Source organism: Falco punctatus (assembly GCF_963210335.1).
Source record: "Falco punctatus genome assembly, chromosome: 1".
Lineage (NCBI taxonomy): Eukaryota > Metazoa > Chordata > Aves > Falconiformes > Falconidae > Falco > Falco punctatus.
Window position 1 is genome coordinate 111,522,567 of NC_137580.1, and position 27,452 is coordinate 111,550,018.

At 57.2% G+C, this 27,452-nt stretch overlaps 1 protein-coding gene across 1 annotated transcript; it reads left to right on the plus strand.

The window, feature by feature from the left end:
• The first annotated feature begins 139 nt into the window (after positions 1-139).
• On the plus strand, positions 140-27,452 carry CUEDC1 (CUE domain containing 1). The gene is made up of 11 exons (XM_080374211.1): positions 140-4,209; positions 18,019-18,497; positions 19,031-19,158; positions 20,074-20,200; positions 21,768-21,951; positions 22,832-22,915; positions 23,935-24,024; positions 24,933-25,026; positions 25,237-25,295; positions 25,965-26,035; positions 26,293-27,452. The coding sequence occupies exons 2-10, from the start codon at positions 18,207-18,209 to the stop codon at positions 26,030-26,032; spliced, it is 1,125 nt and encodes a 374-aa protein (XP_080230337.1). The 5' UTR covers positions 140-4,209; positions 18,019-18,206; the 3' UTR covers positions 26,033-26,035; positions 26,293-27,452.

Consider the following 27,452-nt stretch of genomic DNA (forward strand, 5'->3'; position numbering starts at 1 on the left):
ATGTTGTCAGTTACTGCAGTATTGACAGTGGGTCCTCCGTACAGCTAGCGTGCCCTGCTGATGTTATTTTTATCCCCGCAGTGTAGCAGTAGAATAAACACATTAAACACTGGCAAGGAAATGTTTCAACGTGACAGAGGCTTCCCAAGCCACTAACCATGGCGCTCTTAGCATGGGATAGGAAAAGGGCTGTTTCCTTTTTATTTTATGTTGGTTCTGCTCAAATGTACCTGGTTTATGTCCACAAAGCTGCATTAGCTAATTGTCAACCTGTTTCATTTGTACTTGGGTAAACATTTGCTTTGTACTGTGTATAAATGGTTCTGAGGTGTGCTCCTCAGCTGTCTCGATACAGACATCAATTTCACTTTGTAATGCCATCATACGAAATACATGAAGCTGTTTTTCTGACAAATGAAAACTACCTGGTCAAGTAGTTTATATGGCGTGCATGCTACCTTACAACTAATAGTTCATCCACAGTGTAACGAGAGAGGCCAGCTGCTGTTGGGAGACGATGTCTGGTTGCACGACAGCAATGAGTGATTTGTATGGCAACTCGTGTTGCCGCAGCGCTGGGGAATTAAGTCTGTAAGAAAATGGTGGATGTGAAGAACAGATACTGCTGTTACACCGAGTTAGTTTCTATGCAGCTGATGCGCTTAGCCTAGTTTATTTCATGGAAACTTTTAAGCTGGATCTGGTCCAACATCCAGGGAAGCCTATTGCTGCCGTTGGTTTGAGTGGGTTTTATATCGAGCCCATTGAGGTCTCCGATTGCAAGTAGTTCAATAGGGGTTTTATTTTTTTCTTCTTAAGTTTCCATAAGCATTCAGCATTAGGTTAATGGCTTAGCACCGACTGGAAGTTTTAAAATTGAATTTTGCCTTGGAAGGATTTGTGCTGTGGAAAGTCAGAACAGTCAGATCAATGGCACAAAAACTTGTCCTCCGCGCAAGGAGAGCCTCCGGGTGCCTGGCTCGGCAAGGCACCGTGGAGAAGCCGGCCATGGGGAAGTAAGTATTATGGCACAGCCACCCACGCTGCCAGAATATTGTAGAAATGGTTTACCTTGGGCATGTCTTTTTCTCTATTTGGAACACTCCACTGCTTCCAAAGGGTGTTTGGGGTGAGGAGAAATTTGGGGTTTGACCTTTTATGTCTTGCCATTGGAGAATTACCCTCAAGTGTTACAAATTGGGAAGATCTCCCATCAGTCCAGATCATGGATGAGAGAAACACGTGTTACTCGCAGAGTGTGAGTTAAATTCTATTTGCCATTGTTCACAAATAGAAGATTCTTTTTCACCCGCTTACAATAACTAGTGTGGCAGAAGAAAAAAGTATTTAACATGTTTGCATTTGTCCATGAGAGGTTTAAAGAAAGACGCCAAAAACCCAATAAGCTGTTTGAGCTGCAGCAATCCCAGGTTACATAAATGGGCCGGGGTTGCCGAGGGATTAGTCGGTGGCATTACTGGTGGTGATAAGCCCTCCCAAGTTCTGCTTGCTTTTCGCTCAGTTTTATTTTAGAAACGGTCAATCAGCCACATTTGAAAACTGCCTGGGGTTAATTTCCAAGGCTGTTGGGGTTAGATTCCCGCCAAAGAAAGAAGGAAGGAGAATTTGAATTTTGGGAACACTTAGGTTTTTAAAAGCATCCAGTACTCTGGTATTAGTCTCAGGGTCCCTGTATGGGAGCCGAGTTGTTGAGAGGTGGACTACAGTTTTTCACTGCCGGCTCCTTCTGAAAACTCCTGCCTTGCTTTATTGGTGGCTTGTTTATCCATCTCAAAAACAGGTCCAACAGTATTTTCAAAAGGCAGCTATTAAGGGCACTTTAAGTTTTTAAATGCCTTTGGGTCTGCCTCAGTGCTTAAGTGGACCTTTTTACCAGTGCTTTTTAAGATAAATAGTAAGTGTAAAAATAACTGTCTTCCTCCCCTGTCAGGCAGAATAAAACCTAAAAACTTGATCCCCTTCTACCTATTTGTTTGATTCAGTGTGTTTATACTTCTCATCTTTGGATCATTTGCTCGCAGCTTCCAGAGCAGCAACTGAAGGATGACAGAGGAACTACGTGCTAATTTTTATGTCAAAAATAGCTTTCACCTTTAAACGCACAAGGCTCAATGACTGTTTTCTAATCAGAAAAAGAATGCCTGAGCTTCTATTGCGAATTCGTTTTACAGCTGTGTTCAGATTTGCCTGTCAGTCCCTAGTTAAAATTGAGTACTGAGGTCTTGACCTAGAAACAAACCTTTTTTGGTATTGGTTTGGAAAAAAGTATTTCAGCACTAAGAGAAACCAAGCCAAGCTGTCCAGCTAGCTCCCTCACCGCAGCCACGCGTTAGCGTCACGTCGTTTCGCTGTACATTGCATCTCCTGGAAGCCCAAGTAAAGAGCATTGGGAAAGCCGGGCTTACAATTTTTAAAAATAATAGGGGTTTTTTTTGTTCTTCAGGTTTCTGGGCTAATTTGAATAATTTTTAAAAGTCCTGGGTTTTTCTTCAAGGAAGCATAAACGCTTTTTGAAAAGGAGACGTTTGTAAAACATTTCAGCATGGGCATCTGAAATCACTGCTTGCATCAGAGTGTAGACCTTTGCTTTCCTTGCGAAGCATTTACAATAGCTACCTCCAACATCAGCCCCTTCAGTAAAAAAACAAGGGGCATTTTCAGAATGTGTGGAACCTTTTGTTTTTCAGAGAAGCCAGAAATATTCCAGTCACCATTTCACTTAGTTGTTCTCACCAGCTGTCAAGACAAAAACGTTTGTGTTCTGTGTTTTCCGTGCAAGGTTTGTTTTTCAGGGAATTGCCAATTTAGTTGGAACTGGCTGAATTAAATTTGCTATTTTAATTCCTCATAGTTGTGTATTTCTATTCCCACTTCTTTTTACTTCCTAGTGTCGTTAGCAGCTAAGACCCATATCAGAGGACAGTAAAGAAACGTGATAAAATCGCCTGTTTCCCCTGAAATGAGCCTGGATTAGGAAAAGAGTTTGCAGTCAACAAAGCTCACTGCAAGGTGCAGTGTCCGGAAGAGATGCTGATCTGCCTTTAACTTTGGGAAAGCAAATGCTGCAGCACGTGTGCTCGTACGCGCTGAAAGCCCAAGGTTTGCCTCCAACGTTTGCATTCTGAACTGATGTCTGCGTTCCTTGTCAAAGCCTGACAGTTTTTTAGCCAGGCTAAGGATCGCTCAGCTGCCAGATGTGGATGAAACGAGGGAGTGGGCAAAAACCTCTGCATGGAGGGCTGTCCTGTGGGAGAGCTTTGGGCCGTCCCATGGGTGTGCGGGGGTCTGGCACCCACAGCCGTGCTTCCCAACGGGTCTGGCCTGCCACGGCAGGGTGCTGCGGGAGGCCGGCGTGGGTGCCCCGAGATGCAGCGTTCCTCCCGCAGCGTGTCTGGAAGCGTTTGGAGAGCGACGAGGGAAGTGGAGGCCCTGACCCGCTGCCGCTGGCGGTCTCACTCCGCTCTCTACGAAACGGGAAGTGTTTGCCCTGTGTAAATTGGCTGCTGTAATTAGTAAGAGGTTGCTTCCCGGCCCGAGCCGTTCCACGGTATGGCTGCAAGCTGTCAGGCGCTGTGGCGCTGGATACGGCTGCGTTCTGTCTGTGGCCCAAGCGATGCTTCGTTATAACCCGTGTGCCGCGCTCGGCCCCTGGGGCAGGAGCAGGCATCCTCCTCCTCACCCCGCCGTGCCTCGGGCTGCTGGTGGGCTACGGGCCAGGCGTGCTCCGGAGCGCGGAGGTGACTGAAAGCCGGCCCTGGGGAGCCGCGCTCCTCGGAATGCTGCCCTGCCAGACCCCGCAGCCGGGGGGCCTGGGGCAGCGCCGGGGACCCTCGGCTCCCGCGGATCCCGCCAGGGGCCGGGCAGAGCCCGGGGGGCGGCGGGGCTGAGGGGCCCGGGGGCGCGGGCTCCCGCGGGCAGCGGCCGCCTCGGCCCGGGGAGGGGGGGCGGTGACCCCCCGAGGGGGGCCCTGAGCGACCCCCCGTCCCCGCTGCATTTCGGCCCGGCCGCCGCTAGGCCCCGCTCCCGGCGCCCCCCCGGGCCGCCCCGGCCCCGGCCCCGCCGCGCCGCCCCCAGCTGCCGGGCACGGCCGCCCCCGCCCGCCCGCCACGTACGTCTCCCGTCCCGGCTCCCTTCCATGGTTCCCGGCGCGAGTGGTGCCCGCCGCCGCCCCCGCAGCGCCGACCGCCGGTAAGGGGGGGCGGGCCGGGGCTCTTTGTGCGCCGGGCCGGGCTGGGCCGAGCCGCGCCGGGCTGGGCCGGGCCGCGCCTGCCGGCCTGCGCGGGTGGCGGCCCGGAGCGCGGCGGGCCCCGGGGCTGCGCGGCCCGGCCGGGGCGGGGGCAACGCCTGGCCGAACCCGGGGAGGGCGGCGGGGCCGGCGGGGCGGGGGGCGCCGCCGGTTCGGCCTCCGCTGGGGCCCGCGCAGGGCGGCCCGGGCCGCGGGGGGCTGCGGCCGGGCCCGGTGCCCGGCGAGGGGCTGCGCCTGTGGCGGCTCCCCGGCCGCCCCTCTCCGGAGGGCTGGGAGCCGGGCCGCGCGCCGGGCGGCCGTGGGCCGCGGCCTGGCCCCGCCGCTTCGCCCGGCCCCGCAGCTCCCGGCCGCGGCCGTGCGGGGTCCTCGCTCCCGCCGAGCACCGGGGGGTCCCGCAGAGGCCGTCCCGTGTGGGGAGGGCCCCTGGGGATGGGGGTGTTCCTGAGCCAGCCGCCGCGGCGTGGCTGGGTGCACAGGGCAAAGCATCCCCGTCCCCATCCCGTCCCCGTCCCCATCCCCACCCCTGTCCCCATCCCGTCCCGGTCCCTATCCCCATCCCTGTCCCCATCCCACCCCTATCCCATCGCCATCTCATCCCATCCCACCCCGCTCGGGGCTGGCAGCAGAACCGCAGACCCCGACTGTGGGGCAGGTCCGGGCAGCCACCTCTGCCCCCAGGGCATCGCCGCTCCCAGGTTTGTGTTTCGGTGGCTTCCCGCCACAGGATGTCACCCCCTTCCTCTGCACCTGTTCGTGGAGCGATGCACTTGGTACCCCGACATCTCTGCCGGGTCACAGCACAGTGTAGGAGCCGCAGCGGGGCCCTGGCGTGCCATGGTGTTGGGGGGCACCTCCTGGGCTTGGGGTTGTTGGTGGGCCTGTGGCCGTGTCCCCCCATAAGGACATAACTCTCCTCACCCGGCGTTCCCGGCCAGCACTGAAATTGCCGCCAGTGGGCTGTGGGCAAACGGCAATGGGGAAGGGTTTGAGAGCTGCCTCGCCTGGGGAAGTCACTGTTCAAAGCAGCGCTCTCGTGCACTGTCTCCTCAGGCGGGTTGGAAAGGCTCATTTTTATTATTTTTTAAAAAAAGCAGTGGAGTCGCACCTCCTCCTCACACCTCCTCCTGCTGCTACCGCTGACAACAAACGTGGGGGACGGAGCAGCAGGGATAGCCGGGCGGGAAAGCCGCCATCCTGGGCTGACCTTTGGGTCTGCAACTGGGGCTCTGCTGACAGGGCTGCCTTGTGGCCGGGGAAGCTGTGGCTCTCCTCGCCTCCTCCTCATCCATCTCTAACGACACAGGCTGAAGCAGCATCTGCTCCACTGCAAAGCTTTTTGTGATTTTCATGAAGGTTTTCACATGGAAGTACCTGTCTGGAGCCTGGCGCCAGGGCAGTGAGACCCCAGGGGAGCCGTGCCCCTCTGGGAGGGGAGGCTGGCCGATGCTGGCGGTGGGGCTAGAAGAAAGCTTTTGGCGATCCGTGTGGCAAAGGAGACCCAGCCCGTTGTCTGCTCACTGTGCCTTTCGCTCCCTGTGATTGTGCACCCTGCTCCTGCGGCCTTCCCTGCCATGATGTCTGACCAGCCCGGCAGTGCCTTCCCGCGCCACAGTGAGGATGTGCCTGATGCTGGCACAGCTTTACACGCCGATCCCTGGGTGCTCACAGCCCCTTGTGCTGCTGGTGCCTCTGGTTGCCAAAAGCGTTTCCTTCAAAGATGGGTCAAAGGCGCCCGTCCTCTTCCCAGAAGCAAAGTTCCCAGGGAAGTTTTGACTTTTTCAGCATTATTAAAAACAGAGCTTTCAATTTAAAAAAACCTAACGGCGTTGAACCCACGCACTGGCACCTAACCCTTTCCCCTGGCTGGATGTGTAGCATGGGTTAGCAGGCTTTGCTGTCGTGGCAGGGCGGTGGTCCCCCTCTGCCCCGCGCTGATAAGAGCAAGCAGCGAGTGAGTAGTAGTGAGTGCTTGGTGCTTCTCTGCCTGCACAAACACCCTCCGTGGGGGTGAGGATGCTGCGTGCTGATGCTGACATTTGGAGGGGAACAGCCAGGAGAGGAGCCAGAGGGTCATTTGTGCCTGGTGTCTGTGCCATGAGGGTAAAATCCCAGGGTGGGACCTGCAGGGAGGGGGCTGCTGCTGTAATGCTCCGGGTGTGTTTGCTGGCCAGCATCGCGGGGTGCTTGTGATCAGAGCTGGGAAGCTTTTGGGTAGCATCAGTTAGTAATGGTGATGATAATTGTATGCTATAAAATAAGAAAAATACTTGAAGTAATAACATGGAGCCCCTCATGGGTGTGTGAGGCGGTTAATGTGTGGTGTGGCTGGGGTGGCAGCGTCACCGTCACCGTGGTTGGTGTGTGGAGGGATGTTGGTTGGAGCTTTGCCTCTGCTCGGTGGCACTGGGCTTGTAGCAGCAGTTCAGGGACCAGGTTTTCCCAGGCCTTGGGTCTGGTTTTGGCTGGTCTGCTGGTTCCCTGGGGACGGCGCAGGAGCTGGATGGGCACAGCAGTGCACGAGGCAAGCAGAGCAGGGAGCCTTGCTGGCGAGATGGTCCCTAAATGGAATAGGGAAGTTGGAATGGGAAAGAAACCCACCCCAGCTGGATGGAAAGCCAGCTGAAAATAATGGGAAATGAAAACAGGGGGAACATCTGGGTCCGGCTCTTGCACCACTGCCAACGGGCATGGGGCAGCTGCCACCTCTGGGCAATGGTGGTTGAGACTTGGCTACTCTGTCAAGCCGCCCTGCTGGCGGCGTGTCCCCACCACTGCTCTGGCAGTGCCGAGACGGCCGGTGTCCCGTGAGTGTCGGCCACCAACCAGCCTCTTCTCTGGCCCAGGGGGCTCCCTGTGTCCACTCTGGTGCTGGCAGTGCTGGGGGGGGGGCAGGCAGTGGTGCCCCCGTCCATGGTGCCCTTGTCCCACCCTGCCGGCCACCTTTGATGCGGGTGAGTGGCAGGTCCATTGTGGCCCCTTTGTGCCTCCCTCCGTTCTTGGGGTCCTCACAAAACCTGCCATGGAAACCAAAGCCAGCCGCTGCCCCAGGAAACTGCAGGCGCAATTAGGAAATGCAAATATGAATGCAAATTCCTGCGCAGCTTTCCAGGGCCCAAAAAGTTGTCCCTGGGCCACCGATGTCCCTGGGCTTCTGGTGTCCCCAGCTGCAGGGACGGGGAAGGTGTTGGGGTAGGACTGGGCGGGCAGCAGTAGCTGGGGTGAGCCCCTTTTGGGGTGCCTCGGGCTCTTCCCTGGCTGCCCCGTGCTCAGCAGCAGGAGGAACAGTGCATCTCAGCCCGTGCTGAGCGGTGACTCATAGGTGACAATATGACATTGATATTTTTTTCCATCTTCTTGGTTGCCCAGCGACAAACAAACAAACAAGTGCCTTAAAACCCAAAGTAACTGCCTTGCAGGAACTGTCCCCTCCTGCCACGGTTGTGCGTGGCTGGGCTCCAGTGTGTCCCCATCGCTGCAGGTTCCTCCTGTATCTTCTGGGGTTTGTTTTGGGGCGATAACTCTCCTTCTCACATCCTCTGCAGCTGCAGAGTGTGAGCCTGGCAGAGGGAAGGCAGGCTGCTGGCTCGCCAGTAAGGACCCTCCTTGCCAAGACACACCAAGAATAGATGGAAAAGGAGGTAAAATCCACCCACAAATAACTCCAGGAACCACAAACACTTTAGGTCTTTATTTCTAGGCGGCATTTTATGAGCAGTGGGTACTCTGGCCCTTCCTCAGGTCCCCAGAGGAGCGTGAGTGGGTGGAGTGGGGATAAGGGGGCTGAAGGGGCTGAAGGAGAGAGTGGGGAGGTTGAGGATGCTGACCTGAGCAATTCCCCCAGGAGGAAGCAGTAAGGTTTTCTTTTCCCATCTGCTGGTGGAGCTGTAGCTAGGAGCTGGGGAGCTGAGGCTGGCACGTGGAGGGCTTCGTCCACAGCCATAATCCCTGTGGGGAAGGGCAGATCCTTTATGTGCCGATTCGAGTCCAGTCTAGGGCTGTACTGCTTAATTCCAAGCATTTGTTGATGGCTTTTGTTTTTCCAGTCTGCAGCCCCTAGGTCCTTTCCTATCGGCAGCTGAAGTGGTGTGGGATATACATCCCCATTAGTGGTGCTTTCCCCCAGCCCCAATCTGTTTTTATTGCTGGGAAATGAGCTCTGACTCCTGGAAGTGGTATTTCTTCCTTCTGCTTGACAGCTTGTCGATCCCTGCCTCTTGCTCGTTTCCCCGGGGAAGGCGCACGCAGCTGAGCACGCAAGCATGCCGGCGATGGAGCCTCGCGCTGTCCTTGGTGTGGGAAAGCAGGGCTTGAACAGGGGGGAAACAGGCCAATCAGCTCCAGAAAATGGGGCATGGCATGCTGCTAGGTGGGTTACAGTGACATTCAGGCTCAAAGCTGATTTCAGTATTTGCCTCTGTTACAGAGTCAGTTCTAACAGTGGGGTTTTTCTCTGCCACCACGCTTTTGGGCAGTGGTGGAACGCACATGAGTGCAACCTTTGCAGCAGCCAGGAAGCTCCGGGGAGCACAGGGAGGTACCGCAGGCTGCACCCGCACCCTCCTCTGCCCTGCCTTCACCTCCAGGTGCCATCTGTGATGGGGGGACACGGAGCCTGGGCACAGCTTGCAGCAGGACCCTGCTGGTGCTCTCCCTCATGCCTCCATAGAGCCAGGCTGGGCATGGGTTGGGAGGGAATGATAGCCAGAGCCCTGGCCGTTGGCATTGGGTTGTGTTGGAATCATGTGCTGGGGCTGTAAGGCAGCGATGGGGGTGGGGGACAGCCTTTGGAGAGGATTCCCACGCTCCTGGAGTCTAAACTGTTAGTTACAAAATCCTTGTGGCTTTTAATCTCCCTGGCTGGCAATTGCCATGGTCAGGCCAGTGCAAAGCAACTGGGACGGGACAACGGTGAGGTTGTATGTGGATTAGTTTTGCAAACAAAAATAACGAGACAGAAGCGAGATGGGAGTTTGAAGAAGAGCGTGACCTAGTCTGGTGGCTGGGCACGGTACGTGGCTGGTGGGTGAAGGGGACAGTGAGCAGAGCTGCTGCTTGGGGGCTCTGGGTTTCCCTTGCTGCTGAGAAACAGGGCTGTGCTGCCACGGGAGCAGGCTACTGCTCAGCTTGAAAGGAGACTGAGGGCTTATCTGAGCGTTGGCCTGGCTTCAAATCCAGGTTAGCATTCTGTATACTTTCTGTATAAAACTGAGATGTGCTGTGATGGAGCAGAAGGAACAGAGCAAACTTGGTATTTCGGCTTCCAAGGGCTTTTCTGTGCCGCGGCGAGTCCTGTTGTGCCGAGGATGGAGGAGCCTGTTCTTGAGGCTGGCAGGAGGGGCATGACGTATTGGTGTTAATTAAATATCTGTCCCTGGCGAGGTATAGCGTTTCAAGCAGGTTCTCCTCTGCTGAGCAATGTCACCCGGCGCGAGGGAGGACAAAAGACCAGCGCAATTACAGTGTGACGCCGTGTCCCAGGACAACGAGGGTACAGCAGCGCCCGAATTGTCGGCTCGGCACTTTCGTGGGATAGCTTGCATCAGCCATATGGCTTAGTGACTCATAAAAAAAAAAAAAAAAGCTTCTCCATTTGCAACTTAATTAGTCCCTTTCTTCCTCTTGGTCTTCGCTCGCAGCGATCCCAACTTGTAAGTGCGGTGCCGAGAGGCACTGCAGTCTGAGCGGGGCTGCGGGTGGCTCCTGCCAGCTCCTGCCTGTGGCATGGCAGCAGCGCAGGCTCATCCCTTGTCCTGGGTGCTGAGGGATGGGCAACCACGCAGGGTGGCCGGTGTGTGGCAGGCGGGCATCAGGCAGGAGCCTTTTCACTGGCCTGATGCCACGTGTCGCTGCCTTGCCATGCAGCAAGGGGCTGGAGAGGAGGGGGAAGGCAAGGAGTCCTGCTCGGGAGGGTGGGCTGGTGTCTTCTGCTTCACCTCTGCACCCACAATACCCGCAGGACAGTGCCGGGGCTCCCTTGGCTTCCCTGGAGAGGCTCTGCCGGGATGTCTGTGCCCACTCGCCTTCCCGGAGGGCAGGGCAGGAGCTGGCTGGTGACCGGTCCAGCAGCATCCCTGCTCATCGGTATGGTCAAGTTGTCATGAAAACCCCCAGGAAGGCAACAGCTTCGGACGCCTGCAGCTCTTCTCTTTGAAGCCAGCTTATTCCTGCCTGCTCATCACAATCTTCCCGTTGCTGCATCTCCCTGTCATCCCCCCGCAGCACCCTCGTCCTCTCCCCAGGGATGCCTGAACTGCAGACATGGCGATGGAGGTGCGGGACCTTCCCGCCTGGGTGCCCCCAGCATCCTGGCGGGTTTCACCCTGCCCACCATGTGGAAACCCAGGGGCTTTCCTCCTCCCCGGCCGTGGCTCGGCGTCCCGAGGGGGGTTGCCAGCAGCCCGCGCAGTGATCACCTCTAAAGCTTTTCACCAGACCCTAATGGCCAGGAGCCTGTCCTGGTAAATAATTCACCGTGCAGTCAGAGTTTTACTCAACTAATTTTGTTTCCATAGAAACTTGTGCGGTCTCACTGCTCCATGGAGCCTCAGGCAAATCAATACGGTTTTTTTTTCCTTTGCACATTAAGCGATGGCCCTTAAACCCTGACGGCAGGAGCTGGAGGGTAGCTGGGCAGCACCTCGGTGCCGCCTTCTGCCTGCGTTGGCCCCGCTCTGCACTGCCTGTCGCCGACAGGCTGCCTGCCTTTGTGGGATGCCCTGGGCCAGATCCTGCAGACATGCTGTGCACCACCAGGCTGGGGCAGGGTCAGCCCAGTCTAATTCCAGTCCATTCAAGTCCACTTCCAGTATGTTCCTGCTATGCAAAGAGCTGGAGGGGAAGGGGCTGCTTCTGCTCAGGCTCTTTCTCCATTTTTCCCTCTGGTCCCTTAATTTCTTTGACCCCTGACCTAAAATGGCAAATTAGCATTTGTGAATCAGCCGTGCTAATTAGCTGGGGAGTGGGGCTGACCCTGCCCCCAGCCTGGGTTTGCTTTCGCCTGCTCCCCCTTAGGTGCTTGCTGACCAAATCTAACCCGAAAATTGCTCGGAGGTGACTTCTCTGCACCCCCTGACTTGGGTCCGACTCTGGGGAGAGCCGCACACCTTTGTCTCTGCAGGAATTTTTATTTTCTTTCACTCCTTGCTGCTTCCCGGGGCTTTTGTGCCGAGCCGGGAGCACAAAGGGAGAAGAAGGGATAAGCAGTTAAAGGTGGGTTTGTGTGACATATGGCGTGAGGGCTTTGCATGACGGCTGTGGCCGGCACAGGGGGGGATGCGAGCAAGCGTGGGGGTGCCTGGGCTTCCCTCCTGCGAGGCTGGAGATGGGTGGGTAAACTGAGGCAGGGAGTTTGATGATGGGTGCAGGGCTTTCCCGTGGGACAGCGGCAGCGCTGGCACCCGGACCATGCTGCTGCTGCTTGTGCCTTTGCACCGGGCAACACTTGCTCCTCGTAGCCGTTTCAAACGAGCTTTAAGCTGATTTTTCAGCTGGAACATGTGTGTTTTGATGGTGGTGGTGAAAGCCGGAGGAGGAAAGGTCACCAGTGTTCAGCCACCTTGCAGAATAATCTTACATTGGCCTCTCCGCTTTAGGCAACCTCTTGCATCTAATTTATTACATGTTGATATAAGGTAGAGCTGAACAGAGATGCAGTTAAACCATACAAAGGGATGCTGGTTACTTTAACCGCTTACACTTGCTTGACCTATTTTTTTTTAATCTCTTCCTGGAAATCTTATTTCATGTTTGAATTCTCTCAACTATTTTAGGAATGTCGTCCTACCAAGATCAAATTACCTTCAATGAAACCAGTGCAAGGCAGCCTCCAAAAGCAGGCAACTTTTTGATCAAGATCTAGCGCTACCTCATTAATATAGGCTTAGTTTGGGGCGGGGAGAGGCGGGTGGCTGTAACTCTGGCCTGGCAAATGTGTGAAAGCCCAGGATTAGCACGGCACAATGCCGGAGGGCAGGGGGCTGGCTCTGCCCTCCCTTGGCAGAGAGGGCTGGAGGCATCCCGGCGTGGCTGGCAGTGCCAGGACCTCCAGTGCTGGGCAGCCCCCTTGCAGATCCCACTGCGTCCCAGCACTGGCGGGGAGAAGATGGGTGCTTCGGGTGCTGCTCTGGGGGTCGAGGGGTCCCTGGCAGAGCCGTGTCCAGCTTTCCTGCCCCAGCTGAGTGCGGCCCCCCAGCTTTTAGCTGGGTGTCGTTGGTTTATGAGCCGTCTGGGTGCTGTGGAAGGCTGACATTTGGTCGGCTCACAAAGGGCCCTCATAAATCTGTCTGGATGGATGGCATGGCTGGCCACAGCTGGGCGAGCAATGGGTGCCCCGAGGCAGCAGCAGCTGACGCTTCTTCTCTTAAACATGGTTATCGTGCATCTCAGAGCGCAGGTCTGGCCACGGGCTCCCCAGTAAAGCCATCAGGTGAGAGTGCTTGAGCAGTAACACTGATGATGCCGGGTGTCGGGACCAGAGTCACTCCGTGGCTCTCCCTGGTCCCCTCTCAGCTGCTCCTCTGGCCTTGAATGCTGCTCTCTGAGCCAAGAGGGGAATTTTGTTTTGCAGAGCTACGTGCTGCACAGGTTCTCAGGCAGGGCTTACTGCTGCTCTCCTTCCTGATTGCTTTTTACTTTGAAAAGGGCTTAAACCCAGCCATTTTAATATGAGGTAGAACAAGTATTAAAGAGGATCCTCAGGTGCTTATTTGTTTCCATGAAAAAGGATTTGCTTCCAAGCAGTTTTCCCAGGCTGTGGGCCCTGGAGGTGGGCACACACATCCCCTGAGGCAGACAGAAAGGTGACAGAGGGGATTTTGGAGAGACTGATAAAGCCCCATCCTGCACATTCTCGGCATGTGCTCTGCCTTTCAGTTTGCTGGTAGACACTACTGTAATTTTTGTTCCCCATCATTTACTTTTCATCCTAGTTTTAATCCTATTGTAATCGCACCTGCAGCCACAGAGCGGTCGTGTTCCTGGACTTCTTGTGCCTGTATCCAGCAATCCCTTTGCAGGGGCTGGCTGCAGGCAGAGCTCAGCAAATCTGCTCTGGCCAGAGCCATTATTTCCTCCGGGAGTCTTCCCTCCAGAAGCCGGGGCGCTGGCAGCTCTCGTCTCTGGATAATCCTGTGCATGGAGATGCCTTCTGCGCTTCTGCTCCACATCCCCCCGCTGAGTCATCACAGGCCTGGGCTCGCAGCCGCCGCTGCCGAGCGATGGTACCCCCAGGGAGCGGGTGAGTGCCTGCCTGGGGGGAACAAGCACTCCGTGGTGTCACCCCTGTCCTGGCTGCAAAGGGGGGTCATGGCTCCAGCATGTTTGCAAGAATGATCTACAAGCAGAGCATAGCAATAGCGGGGGAAAAGGGGCTGTTTTAGCAGTGTTTGAGCAATCCCATCTGTTGTCTGAGCTGCAGCAGGCACTGGGGAAGGGAATATTCTCGTTTGCACTTGATGCCAAGGCTCTTCCCCATGCTGCAAGCCATCAGTCCCAGTGCTTTTGCAGCTGTTTGCTCCTCCGTTTGGGCTGCATTCCTTGCAGAGCAGAGCAACTGTTGTTTCCAGCATGACATTACCAGTTCAGCCAACCCCTGGGATTATCCAGCTGCTCATCTGCGCTGTTCCTGGATGGCTGGTGGCTGAGCTGCAGGCAGCCTCTTCTGTGCCTTGCTCCGTGCTTGCTCCTGCCTGGAGCCGACCTGAAGCGCCTGCAGCCTCTGGGGCTGTCCCAGTCTGCTTTTCCAAGGCATCGAGTGCCCCATGCCCGGGGCTGGGTGAAAACCAGCTTTGTAGAGGCGGGGTGCCGGCTGGCACCAGGGGGGACGTGCTCCCCCAGGCTGTGCGTGCCTTATCTGGTCCCCAAGGAGCCTTATTAAGGGTTTCTCGTGGCTGCCAACGTCCTGTTCTTGGCTCTGGCTCAGGCGAGGACAGATCTGAATTGTGCAAGTTGTTAGTGGCTCGGGTGGGAGGAAAGGCAGGGTGCACCCATGGGCTTGCAGGGGTGAGCCTCCTCCCCAAAGGTCGGCTTTTGTTTGGTTGTATTTTTTTATTTTTGAAGTGAGGACCTAATGGCAGGAGCTGGACCCAAACATGTGCTGATGCCTGAGTGCAACGTGCAGTGTGAAAGCGACCCTGGCCGTGTGCCGGCAAGCATCCTGCCCTGTCCTGGCTAGGCAGTGATGGCAAAACCTGCGTGGGCATTTCTGGTGCTAGCCTCCCATCCTGGAGCGCAGAGCTGCTCCAATAAAAGCTCCTGTGGACATGGCAGCATGGCAGCCTTTCCTGCCGGTCTGCCGCTACAGCGTTGTGGTGGAAGGGGCAGTGCTGGCTCTGTGCCTGGTCCCCAGCCTGGTGTTGGGATGTCACCTGGCACTTTCTCCATGGCGCAGGTCAGTGCTGGGACCAGCCATGGCTGCTGGGCACGGAGGTGGCTCTGCTGGGAGCTGCCACCATGTCCCTGGGGTGAGCTGGGACTAGGCACTGCCTGTGCCCCGTGACCCTGCTGGGATGGGAGGCTTTACCCTGCGCTGGTGGGGGGCACGGGGGCAGTGCCAGCCCCACTGGGGTCCCGGCTGCCACCTTGCTGCTCCCTGCAACCTGTGGGATGGGGACATGCACACCCAGAGCTTGCAAAGCCTTTAAGCTGCTCCTGTGCTGGGTGCAGCAGAAGGGCAGAGGATTATGCCTGTGCCCGGATTTAGATGAATGAATAACAGCATTCAGGGTCCTTTTTGCGTGGTAGCAGAGCAAGAACTATTTTAAGGCAGGAAGAAAGTTGATGAGGCAACAGCTAAATGAGTCATCACAGCCTTGTTCTGCAAATGGGGGGCACAAGGTGAAGAGAAGCCCAGTCTGCACCCTGTCATGCCCCAAGCATGCCCATGCTCATGCCTGGGCTGGCAGGCAGACACCAGCTTTCTTCTTTCCTTTTTGGGAAATTCAAAGGATTTTGCTTTTCCTGGCGTCTTCCCAGCCCTTCACTGACATTACAGAAACAAGGGCCAGAAATGTGCCAAGCCCCTTCCCCATGCTGGCAACTGGGGGTCCCACTGCCCTCTCCACTGCTCGCCTGAAGATGCTGATGCAGACGAGCAGGAATTGGGGAGGATCCTGTCAATGCAACTGCCGGTTTATCTTTTAAATTAACTTCTGACGATGCGATGACTTGCTTTTCTCTGATGTTTAACTCATGCTGGCGTAGTGGTTTGTATTTCTCTGTGTTAACAGCAGGACTTCAAAAATGGGCTTAAAAGCCTGCATTTGCAGTGCTTCACCACAGCCACCTCTGCCCACAGTGGTGTTTGCCCATGGGGCACACCAAGCTGCCCTGGTCTGTGCTGGGGGCACTGGTCTGTGCTGGGGGCACCAGCTGCACCTTGGTTTTGCCCAAGGTGCCCTTTGCAGCAGCCTCCTGCAAGCCCCGCAGCCTGCGGCCGTATCTCTGGGGTGGGGAGGGTCCCAGCAGTGTGATCCCTCCGGGCTGTTTGAAGGCAGATGTGCAGCAGAGCCTCCTTGGCATATAAATATCTTGTCCGCGTCCCTAATTTAGTTTGTGTTCTGACCAGAAGCTTTCAGTTACTTGGCGTGCTGCTGCGCTCAGCCCTGCTACCCAGGACGGGCTGAGATTTCAGTGAGATGTCCCAGACCGTCATGTCACGTTGACTCACATCTTCCCCTGAACAGAGGCGTTTGCATCGGGAGTGGCTGGTTCCCCCCTGGCGAGGCAGAGGGGTCGCAGGGGAAGTGCCAGCGCCTGGCAGTGGTGGCCTTTGTGGTTACAGGGAAGACCTTAAATATACGCTCAAAGATCAAACGCTGGGAGATGAAGAGCCCCCAAGCAACAGGTGCTTCTTGTTACTTTATAGATCTTAGGATTTTTAAATAGATCTGGGGATTTCCAAGCCCATTTGCTCATTTTGGGGGCTGATGGTACTATTTGAGGTTTATGGGCTAGCATGTCATTGCTGAGCTAACGGCTCTCTGCAGAAGCTTTCATCTTCATATTTGGGTCATGTGTATGTTTGCAGTGTATCCTATATGAGTGGTTTTCCCCTTGATGTCCAGGCACTTTCCCCATCCTCCTGGAGTAGCCAAATCTTTTAAGGAGCGTGAGTATTCTCTGAATATGTTATAACTCAATTTCATATGTGACTAAACCAGCCATGCAATATTGCAATTAAAGAATAATACCAGAGGTGTGAACAATGCCGGCTTTTTGCTATGAATGAGTCATGATAGCAGAGGAGGAACCGAGAAGCAGTATTTTATTAATTGACTCCAGCAGATTTATTTGTCCTCAGTGAATAGAGCCGGGCAGGGCTGTCGGAATTGTTCCTACTCTGCTCACACAACGCTGCTCCGCGCCTGGCTCCTGGCAAGCTGGAGCAGATCCTGGGGACAGAGAGCGACGCAGGGATGGAAACAGTTCTCAGCTGAGCGATCTGTTAAATGTATTTTGTTAGCAAGTGGGGAGCGAGCTGGGGGTTCCTGGTGCTGTTTGGAAATGGCCCCTTGTGCCCAGCAGTGATCCTCCTGCTGCTTTTCCACGGGTCCTGTCCTGCAGGGTGAGCGAATGCCACAGGGAAGGTGGCACCCCATACTCAGCCAGGGACCACTTGCCCTTGGTTGAGATGCAGGCTCTGGTCGGGTGCCTGTGGTGGTGGTTGCACAGAGCTGCCTTTCAGGCTCGCTCGTGGGGCTCAGCAGCACACAAATGCACCCAGGATTACAAAAAAAACCAACCAGGGAGGGAGAGCAGAGCGTGCCTATGGAGCAGGAACCATCCCTTGTCTTCTGGAGCTGTCAGCGATTCCTCTGGGTACCAAGCCAGAGCAGGGCTGTCCCTGGGGATGAAAACGGGGGTTAACTTGCATTGCAAAAGTAACCTTGTACCAGAGATCACACTGAGTTTCCCACGTTTTGCAAGTGCCTTTTGCTCTCGGCAGCCTCTGGAAGCCCCTTGGAGCAGCTGGGGCTTCGTGCGGCGTGGTGGCTGAGGCTGGGCGAGTGCTGGGGACGTGGCTGTCATTCACGGCCTCGCTACGGGCAGGGGGGAGCCTGGGTGACCTTCAGAGGTGACTGCTCCACTTAATGGCTTTGAATCTGATTATACCCTGTTTTGCTAAGAAGTGTGCTTGGCATGTTCTTCTGAATTAAATACCATTTTAGGGACAGTTATCTTGAACTCTCTGCCTGCCCACTTAGGAAAAAGCCTTTGAAAATGATATTATGGATCTAAAGTGTTCCTGGGGTAATTCTGTTTCAACAGTGGAGTTAATCCAGAACTGAATTTGGCCCTGCATTTCCAAATGAGAAGCAGTAGCTTTATAATCTGTTTATGGTTTTAAAGTGAATGTTAATCTTGGATTTGGTGGCTTTTCCCAAGGGTCGATTTGCCGTGCTGCAGAGTATTTTAGCCCCCTGCTCTGAAACTCTGAGCCGACTCAATTTTTTATTTTAAAGAGAGACTTTACTGTGTTTATAAAAACATGTCAAACCTGGAAATGTTAAATCCAGGGAGCCTTTGGCCGTGGAATTAATGCCTTTTCTCTTACCTTGCGTTTTGTTTGTACAGCACCTGCCGTGGCACATCCAAGCTCTGGCATCGGTCCCGCTGTGGGGATGCAGGGGTCCCACGAGGATGTGGCTGGATGGGTCAAATTGAATCAAATGGTCTCTGCTAAGATGCGGGATCTCACGGTGCCTCTGGGTGCTCTGTCCCGTGGGTGACTTTCTCCCCTCTCCCCTCCACAGGTGGGAGGATGCTGCAGCGTGCCGGAGGCTGATGCGCGGTGCTGCTGGCCAGGGGGAGCGGGACCCCCGCTGCCCACCCATGCTCCCCGCCGGCGGCTGGGGCAGCGCCCCGTGACAAGCGGTGGTGGGCGCCCACCTCGCTGCAGCTGGGACCGCAGCCGCTGTGGCCCTGCGCCAGCCGCCCCGCCATGACGAGCCTCTTCCGTCGGAGCAGCAGCAACGGCAGCTCACGCGGCGGCTCCTCCGCCCAGGAGCTCAACAACAGCCGCCCTGCCAGGCAGGTCCGCCGGCTGGAGTTCAACCAGGCCATGGAGGACTTCAAGACCATGTTCCCCAACATGGACTATGACATCATTGAGTGTGTCTTGAGAGCTAACAACGGTGCTGTGGATGCCACCATCGACCAGCTCCTCCAGATGAACCTGGACAGCAGCGGCTGTGATGACAGCTCGGACTCGGAGGACAGCATCCCCGCCGAGGTAACCCCCGTCAGTGGCCTCCACAGTGTGGCTGTGGGTGGGGGCTCCCTGCCTGGACTCCTGGCTGCCACGCTGGCCCATCGTGAGCGGGCGTCTGTCTCGTCCTGCCTCATTTCTGCCCAAGCATGGTGCTACTCAGCTGCTGCAGGCAGGCAGAGATTTGAGTGCCCAATTCAGCAGATCTGGAGTGTGCAGCCTGGCTGGTTTGTCTTGGACAGTGCTTGAGGCTCAAGCTGGAGTGCTCTCCCACCCCAGAACGCAACAGAGATCCTTCTGCTGCTGTCAGAGGGGCACCCCAGGGCTGCATGCACCCCAGGGCGGGCTCAGCCACCCACCTGAAATGCAGCACTTCGTCCCTTGAGAGCAGCATCTCCAAACTCCACCAAAAGCTCCCCAGTGCAGGGGGGACAGTGCCAGGAGGTTGCCCCGATCCTCTCCGCAGTGACATTCAGCCTGTGCTGTCCCCACTTTGCTCCGCACACGGGGGCCCGCATTTCCCTGGCTCGCCCTCACGCTGTCCTCTCGCCCTGCAGATCTTGGAGCGGACCCTGGAGCCGGACAGCTCGGACGAGGAGCCCCCTCCTGTCTACTCCCCTCCCGCCTACGAAAGCCAGGCGTTCCGCAGCCGCTACCCCCGCGCACCGCCCACCCCACCGCCCAGGTGAGCCCCCAGCCCCATGCCACAGTTGCACCGTGCCTTCTGCTCATGGTGGCCGGCAAAGCACCCTGTGCTGGCACCCGAGGTGTCCTGCTGTGTGTTAGCTGGCCCCAGCAAGGGGCATCTGGCATCAGTTCATTAGGGTTGGGCGAGACCAAGCCAGGGGAGATGAATGGAGCTCACAGCTGGCTAAAAAAATCCCTGCGAGGCCCTAAAAAGCGAGCAGCTGAGGGGCCTGGAAAGCTGCTCCGGCAGTGTGTGGAATGGCAAAAATCAGCTACCGGGGGTGGGGAGTGCTTGCCTCTGCTCAAAAACACCAGGTGCTGGGCAGCCGGGGCCCCACGCATCGTGGCTCTCGGCAAGGGCGTCCTCGGATCGGTTTGACTTGCTGCTGCTGGATCACTGAGCCCCAGGGGGTCTCTGGCCCCGGGGGTGCGGGCTGTCCCTCAGCAGCACCGCCTCGGCTGTAGGCTTGGGGCTTGCAAGAAAGCAGGCTGGCGCCCTGGCCACCCCTGTGCCAGCCCCCTTGGGGTGAAGGCGCTGCTGGCTGTGCAGGCGGGCTGTGACATCTGGTGAGAGACATTCATCAGCTTTGTAAGCAAAATCCTGCAGTGCTGGGGCTCCGCAGGGCTGTTTGCTGGGAGTCTGAGCAAAAAAGGGAGGAGAAGGGAAATCCAGCTTGCACAGTTGCAGGGCAAGGCTTGAAATGCAGCTCCCAAAGATTCCAAACTTGCTAGGACAGCTTTTCACTCCCCAGAGCTAACACCATGGGTCTGGGAGGTGCGCTGTGGGTTTTTGGTACCCAGGACCCCTCATGTAGCCAGGGCGGGGACTGCCGTGCTGGGCCCTCTGCCCTGCTGTGGTGGCAGACGTCGGGTTTCTCCCTCACCAGTGGTGCTGTCTGTGCTTGCCCCGCAGGACAGACGTGCCAGGGCCCGGCAGCACCCCAGTGCCTGGGCACTACAGGAACTGGAACCCGCCGCTCCTGGGCAACCTCCCCGAGGACTTCCTCCGCATCCTGCCCCAGCAGACTGCCAGCACGCAGGTGAGGCTTGCCGCCCCTTCCAGCCCATGCCCCGGCTCCACGGTGTGACACGGAGCACCAAACCCCATCCTTGGTCACAACCTGCAGCGTTAGAGCTCTGAAAGCATCTGGGTGCTGGCTGCGGACCAAGCTGAAAGTCTTGGAGTGCATCTTGTTGTTCAAGGCGAGGCTGAAGTGAGCAAGGTGTGAAAGAGGACTCTCCCAGCGAGGCTTTGATATTTTTCCTGGTGTTAACTTGGCAGTTACTGCCAGTAATGCCGCTTGCAATAAGCACCTAATATTTTAAATTACTTGAAAATCTTACCTGCTACCCTGGTGAGGAGCAGCAGGACCAGCATATGCTGGGGGAGAGCGGCACTGCCAGGGCACAAGGGTTGGTGCAGTGGAACTTGGGTGGAAAATGTAGTGCAAACCAGAGGATTTGGCCCTAGGAAATTGGAGTCTGCTTGTGTTTTGTGGCACTTTTGGAGCCACAAGGCTTGGGGTTGTGGGTGCCTTCCTGCCTGCAGTGGGGACAGACAGTGCTGGGCACCCAGTTCGGCTCCAGGCACACTGCATGCCCGGGGCATCCCTCGGCCCCTTTGCTAACACTGGAGCCAGCTCGTAAATGAGGCTCCTGTCACAGCAAGGGGCTGGTGGGGGTTGCAGGCACCCTGCCTTCCCCGTGCATCGGCTCCTCCCTCCCCTTTTGGCTCCAAAGGTGGCCTGCCACGTTTTCATAAATGATTGCCCTGCAAGTTGAGCTTCGTGGGCTATATTACCTTTCTGGGAATAGGAACGTGCCAATTCATTTGGGCTCAGGGGGAGGAGAGGAGCAGCTGCCCTTTTCTTTCCCTGGTAATTGTGTGATTTTGCTTTTTATGTGTCTCTGAGGGCAGCTACAAATCAGATAAATATTGTATGCAAGGATGAGGCTGCAGCTAGAGTGCAGCTCTGCTGCTCCCCAGGTGCAACTGCTCTGGGAGCGGGGGTAGAGCATGAGGTGCCTTGCGCAGGGATGTTTGTCAGTGGAAATTGCAGTCTCTGCTTTTTAGATAGGGGGAAATAAAAGCAGCGACACTGGCTGAGACCCTTCTCCCTTGCCTCCGCACCAGATTCTATCTTGGTTCAACCCCACTGTTTAAAGCTAAAAATCTTGGCAAGTCTGCACTCTGCAGAGAAGCTCTTCTGGAGGCACCAGTTCCTCCCTGTGCCACGCTGACCCCAGACCGAGAGGTCCCCATTCCCACATGGGATGTCCATCCCCTCCTCCCTCCGCCCGGTCCCCCTTCCCGCCGGGCAGAGGCAGCGGTGCCCTGTCCCCTCAGTCCCCTTCGCAGCAACACTGCCCCGAGCGCAGCCAGTGCGGGAGGACGGTTGCCCTGGGCTGTTGGGCGCTGGGTGTAGGAGGGAGGGACCCCGATGGGGAGCAGCAGTCGATGGCCATCAGGGCTGTGGGTGCAGCAGCATAACAGAGGAGCAAAAGGCCAAGGTCAGCCTGAGGCGCTGCTGCAGGGAGCCTCCTGTGTGTGCCAGCGCGGGCACTGAGACCACCGACCGACCTCTGCCGCATCTGCCTCTTGCCCAGGGCTCCCACGGCTGCCGGCAGCCTGTGCCACGGGGGCTTGCCCCGCGTGGCCAGGGCTCCCTGGAGCAGGAGCGGCGGTGGAAGCAGTACCTGGAGGATGAGCGGATCGCACTCTTCCTGCAAAATGAAGAGTTCATGAAAGAGCTCCAGAGGAACCGGGATTTCCTCCTTGCCCTGGAGAGAGGTGAGAAGTGCCTTCAGAAACCTCTGCTTTTCAGGTGCATGCCCCACCGTTGCACTGGCTGCTAGCGGCGTTGTCTGGCTCATGCCAAAGTGGAGCCAGCGCAGGATGTGGCCAGACTGGTGGTGGGTGGTCTGAGCTGCTGACACCAGGCAGTGGGCTGCTCCCCACTCTCCTGGTACTCAGCTGCCTGACACGAGGCTGTCCTCCCTCTGGCCACCTCTCTGTGGTGTCTCTGGCAAAGCCCAGCAAAATCCCTAGCAAGGAGCCTCGGAAATGCCCTCTGAGCCCAGCCTGGCCCGTGCACCCTGCCCAGCTGTGTGCCCTCCCCAGGTGCTGGCAGGGCCTGAACTGGAGAGCAGTTTTGCTGTGATTGCTCCTTCCCTGTCACCACACTCGTTCCTGGCAGGCCGGCAGCTGGCTGCTCACCTGGCGCTGCGGGCAGGGCTCGAGGGTGTCAGTGGTTTTGCTGCTGCTGAGCAAAGAGCTGCCCTTTCCCTCCCTTGCACAGCTGCCGGCTCCAAGCCCCGCGGCCGAGGGGCCATCTCCCTCAGAGGTCTTGTTGGTGCTTTGCAGGGTCCTGGCACATCCTCATGGCAGGGCTTGTCCCCGGCTGCCGCGGCTGGGAACCACCGGAGCACTCGCCGCATGCTTGTGGTGGGTGGGTGGTTCGTGGGCTGCGGTAAGAGGAGCGCTCCCGCCTGCTGTTGTGGGCTCGCATCTAAGTGCTTGTGGTTGCCAAAAGGGTGAAGCCCGAGTTCCGTCCTCTGCCATCAGCCTGTCCCTCTGCAGCTGTGGGGGCTGTGAGGGGAGAGGGGAGCAGAGCCACATGTGCTGCCTCGGGGGTCTGATCGAGCAGGGCGCCGGGCTTTTTGTTTTTCAGATCGATTGAAATACGAGTCAAAAAAATCCAAGTCGAGCAGCATTGCTGTCAGCAACGACTTCGGTTTCTCCTCCGTAATATCAGGTAACTTACAAGATGCCTGTGAGCGGTGCCTCTTGGCAGCGGGATGCCCCGCAGCTCCTGTGTTCCCAGCCCTCTGCCCAGCTGCCTCCAAAGTGGCTGCGGGGGGAGGAAACTGGCTGGTCCCTCCTGCTGCCCCCCCAGCACGGGAGAGGAGCTGGTGGGTGATGGGGAGGGGTGCTGCTGCCCTCCCCACGTGGAGGTGCTCCTGCATCCTGCCTCCCTCCATCCCTGCGGGTGGAAGAGCTGGGATCCTCTTCCCAGGGGAGACAAAGCCCTCCCTTGTCTTGGCCAGAGCGGAGGATTGTGCCGGGGAGGCATGACTGTCCCTGGGTAATCCTGATTAACCTCGGTGAGCAGAGCAGCTGCCCAGAGTCAGAATTAGAGCTGGTGTCTGTTGGTGGCCCCGTGCGGGGGCGGGCGAGACGCAGCCGCCATGGCAGAGCTCCACGGGGCGCACAGCGCTTCGGGGGCACCCGCGCCTGGGGGACGGCATGGGCCCAGGTGGCCAGAAAGACACGGCTGCTGGGGTCTCCGCTCCACCTGAGGCACTGGGCCACCTGAACGTCTGTTCCTGATCCAGTGACCCAGCCATCCCCGGCACTGAGCGTGGGCATGATCTAATAGCCACCGTGCAGTCAGTGCCAGGGTAATTTGGGGCTGCTGTCCCTGGAGCAGCCCAGAGGGAACCATCCTGCCCTGCAGTGGTGCTGGTGGTGAGGCTGAGCTGCCGCTCACCCCACATCTGCTCGCAGGCAGCTCAAGGTGAGCAGCCCCGCAGGGCTAAGGGCACGCTGCCCGCTGGCAGCTCTGCACCCACAGGCTGAGGGGCTGTACCCGCAGAGGGTCCTCGCCTGGAGCCAGCCACGGGGTGCCACTGCCCCCATCCTGCTGCGTTTGCTCAGCTTTGCTCGTGGCAGGGCTGCGCTTCACTGGCGCTGGAATTGGGTCACGGAAATGATTTGTCTCGAGCTGCCCCTCACCACGCATGCACTCCCGGTGACCAGATGTTTGCCTTCCAGGTGACATAGCCCCCTCTGTAACCAGCGAGGCCGGCAGTGCCGTGTCTGATGATGCCTTATTCAGAGACAAATTGAAACACATGGGAAAATGTGAGTTGGTTCGCAAGGTCTGGGATGCCTGCGAGGGCTGGGGGGAGGTGGGAGCCTGCCTGTGTGTGCACATCGGCCGGTGCACACACGCCTGCCAGCACGTATGCGTGTGGGTTCCTTATCTCCTCTCTGGGCAGCTGGGCACGCATGTCCCCATCACCCTGGGAGCCACGCAGAGGGCTGGCACAGTGGCATGCAGGGCACAGGCCATTGCGCACTGCACTGGCACCTTGTGCTAAGAGGGTGCTCAGCCTCAGCACTGGCGCTTCGGGGTTGAGTTTCCAGCTGCATTTTACAGCCCTGGGCTGGTGCATCCTCGCCGCACCAGTGCTCTCCTGGCCCTCAGCAGTGGCAGGGAGCTCCTGTGCCGCACGCTGGGGCTGGGCACCAGCACAACAGATGGGAGATGGAGACCTGGGTCTTGGCGCCCCGGTTCTGCACAATCCGTCTGTCCCTGGTGCACACGTGGGTTGTGGTGTGAGCTGAGGATGCAGGTGGTGCTGGGGAGTAGGGGGATTTCTGGGCAGAGTTTGTGTGGATCCTAGAAAAGCAAAGTGAGGGTTTGCAGTAACTCTCCATTTTCCAGTCCTTTCCACTTAGCGAGTCACAGCACACCTCTCCCATCGCAAAACAGACCGAGGTCTTTGGGCAGCTTGAGTCCGGCTGCAGCCACCTGAGACACTGGGGATGTGTGGGTCAGTCGTGGGTAGGGAAGGTCACAAAAATCCCAGTGAAAGGGTAAAAACGTCAGCACCCCCTGCCAGGGACCAGTGGGGAGCCCAGGGCATCACTGTAGGGTGTTGGTGAGGAGCAATCACACCGCTGGCCCTGGCTGTCTCCTCCCCATCACCCCTGGCAGCTTTGGGAGGGTCTTGGGGTGAGACCCTCAGCCAGCTGCTTCCTTCCAGCCACCCGCAAGAAGCTGTTTGAACTCGCCAGAGCCTTCTCCGAGAAGACAAAGATGAGGAAATCAAAAAGAAAACACTTGTTGAAGCACCAGGTGTATCCTAAAAGGGGCTGGGGAGTTGTGGGGGCGTGCGGGGCTGTCAGAATGGCCTCACTTGGGTGCTCCTGGGGATACCCAAGGCCATGGTCTAGTCTGGCTGGAGCCTCCCACTGCCTCTGACGGCTGGGCCATGGCTGGGAAGGGCGGTTGTGCTACCACGGCCACGTCCTGGCCACACGACTGGTTTTCCTTAGCAGAGGGTGCAGGCTGGGGACAGCGGCTTCCACAGCAAATCTTCTCGATGATGTCGAAGGACATTCATGTGGTAAGAGATGGCACGCTGTGCCGTGCCGTGCCGTGTTGTACTGTGCTGTGTGTGCTGTGCTCAGCATGGTGAGCTGGGCTCCCGTGGGGTCTGGCCACATCCTGTCCCACACCATTGCTCTGCTGGAGGTGGCTCCCATCAGCTCCGTGCCAGGGCATGGCCACCCATGTCACGGGCTCATCCCTGGTCCCACGCAGCTCTCCTGTGACAGTGTGCTTGCAGGGGTGGCCAGGGACAGGATCTCCTCTTTTTGGGAGCTGCAGGGGCTTGCAGCTGGGCTGTGTGGCCCTGTGGGATGTGAAGCCCAAAACTGGGGCACAGTCCTGGCAAATCTGTTGTCAGCCGAATTTGCACAGCAGCAGGGCTTGGCAGTGGGTTTTGTGTCGGCCTGGGCCACCCCGGGCTGGCTCAGGTGGGACCACATGGCAGAAATGCCCCATGGGCCAAAACTTCCTTCCAGTGTTCTCAGGTGTGTTCTGGCAGAGGGTCCCCGTGTCCCAGTCCCTGGGAACTGTCTGTCTGGGCCAGGAAATCCCTGCTCGGGGGCAGAGGCTGGGCTGCCTCCCCGCTGGGGCACCCAGTGGAGCTGGGACCTTGGTGCAGAAGCCGGCATCCCAGCGTGGAAGCGGCTGCAGCCCCCAACAGCCCCTGCCTGCTTCTACCTTCCAGATGAAGACTTCCAAGCGCGGAGGCAGCAGCTCCGGGAGGAGGAGGAGACACCGAAGGAAGGGCAGTAAATGGTAAGAGGCACCTGGGGATGAACGCTTCCCAGTGAGCGTGCGAATGGTCCCGTCCATCCGTCTGTCCTGGCTGGAGGAGGGGGCTGCATGCTCGGGGTGGGGTCCAGAGTGTGTCTGGGTGGGGACGAGCCCCGTCAGCTGCTGCAGGTGCAGTGGCTGGTGACAGCCCCGGGTGCCGCGATGTGCTGGTGCTGGCCACGGTGTGGTGAGGCTGAGCACGTGCTGTTCTCCTTCCTTCCCCTTCTCCTCCCCTGCAGGTCCCAGCGCTGGGATTTCTTGCTGGCACAGAATGTGCACAGGACTTCATAAGAAGATGGCTGAAAAAGGAAAAAAAACACCCAACAAATTACCCAGTTTTTTGGCTGTTCCCCCTCTGCTGTTGTACTCCTCTGAAGTACAAGTATTGAAGTGAGGCACGATGTTTTCTTACCAGTGGTTTGAAAACAACTTATCCTATCTAGCAAATCAGCCAAAAAGGAAAAAAAAAAAAAAGGAAAAAAAAGTCGGCAGCTGATGTGAGCTGCTGTAGAGGAGCCAGCGGAGCTCAGACTTGGGAGGAGCAGCGTCCTGCCTGCTCTCTCAGTCCGAGCAGCATCGCAGGAGGAATGAAAATCAGTTGTACTAACGAGGACGCATTCATGTGTGGGATCTGCTTGGCCGGAGCACTCCTGAACATATCTCTGTAGCGATCTGATGTAACTTTACTCTGCACACACAGGAAAAAAAATCAACCACATGTGAGAAAGTGAACCTAACAGCTGTTGTCTACTATCGCTAGGGGTAATGAGCAGAGATTCAGATCAGGTAATAGTCAAATAATATAAATTGTTTATAAAAGGAAAGGCCTTCTATTCCTAGGCGTTTCACTTTGAATTAAACCTTTGCCTTTGGCATTGCTAAAACTGCCTTGAAGTAACGGACGCTTTGTGCTGCCACGGGCCAGGACGGCGGGGCAGCACCAAGGGCTGGATTTCACACCAGTGTAAGCCTCACTGCTGAAGCATGTCCCGCCAGGTGCGGTGTGCTGGTGGTGGTCCTGGCTGCTGGGCAGGGTGCTCGGTGGCTCCAGGGATGCCCCCCGCTGTAGGTAAGATGCCAAACCTGAGCCAGGGGGTTTGCAGCTGAGGCCGGCGGAGGTGTTTTCGGCACAGAGAGTTTGCATAAGGGCTTGTGGGCGCTGCTGGATTTGGTGCGGGGCTGGGGCTGGTGCGGTGGCAGGAGCAGAGCACCCTTCCCGTGCCTGCCGTGGGGGCTCGTCTCTACGGGGAGCGCAGCAGAGGGCTGGGGGGCCGGCAGGCAGCACCTGAATCGTTGCAGCCTTCAGAGATGCTGTCAAGCTAAAAATAATTACGTAAACAAATTCCTTCCCAGTGTAAGTAATGAGTGACGAGCATAAAGTCAGAAATCGCTCCCGCCA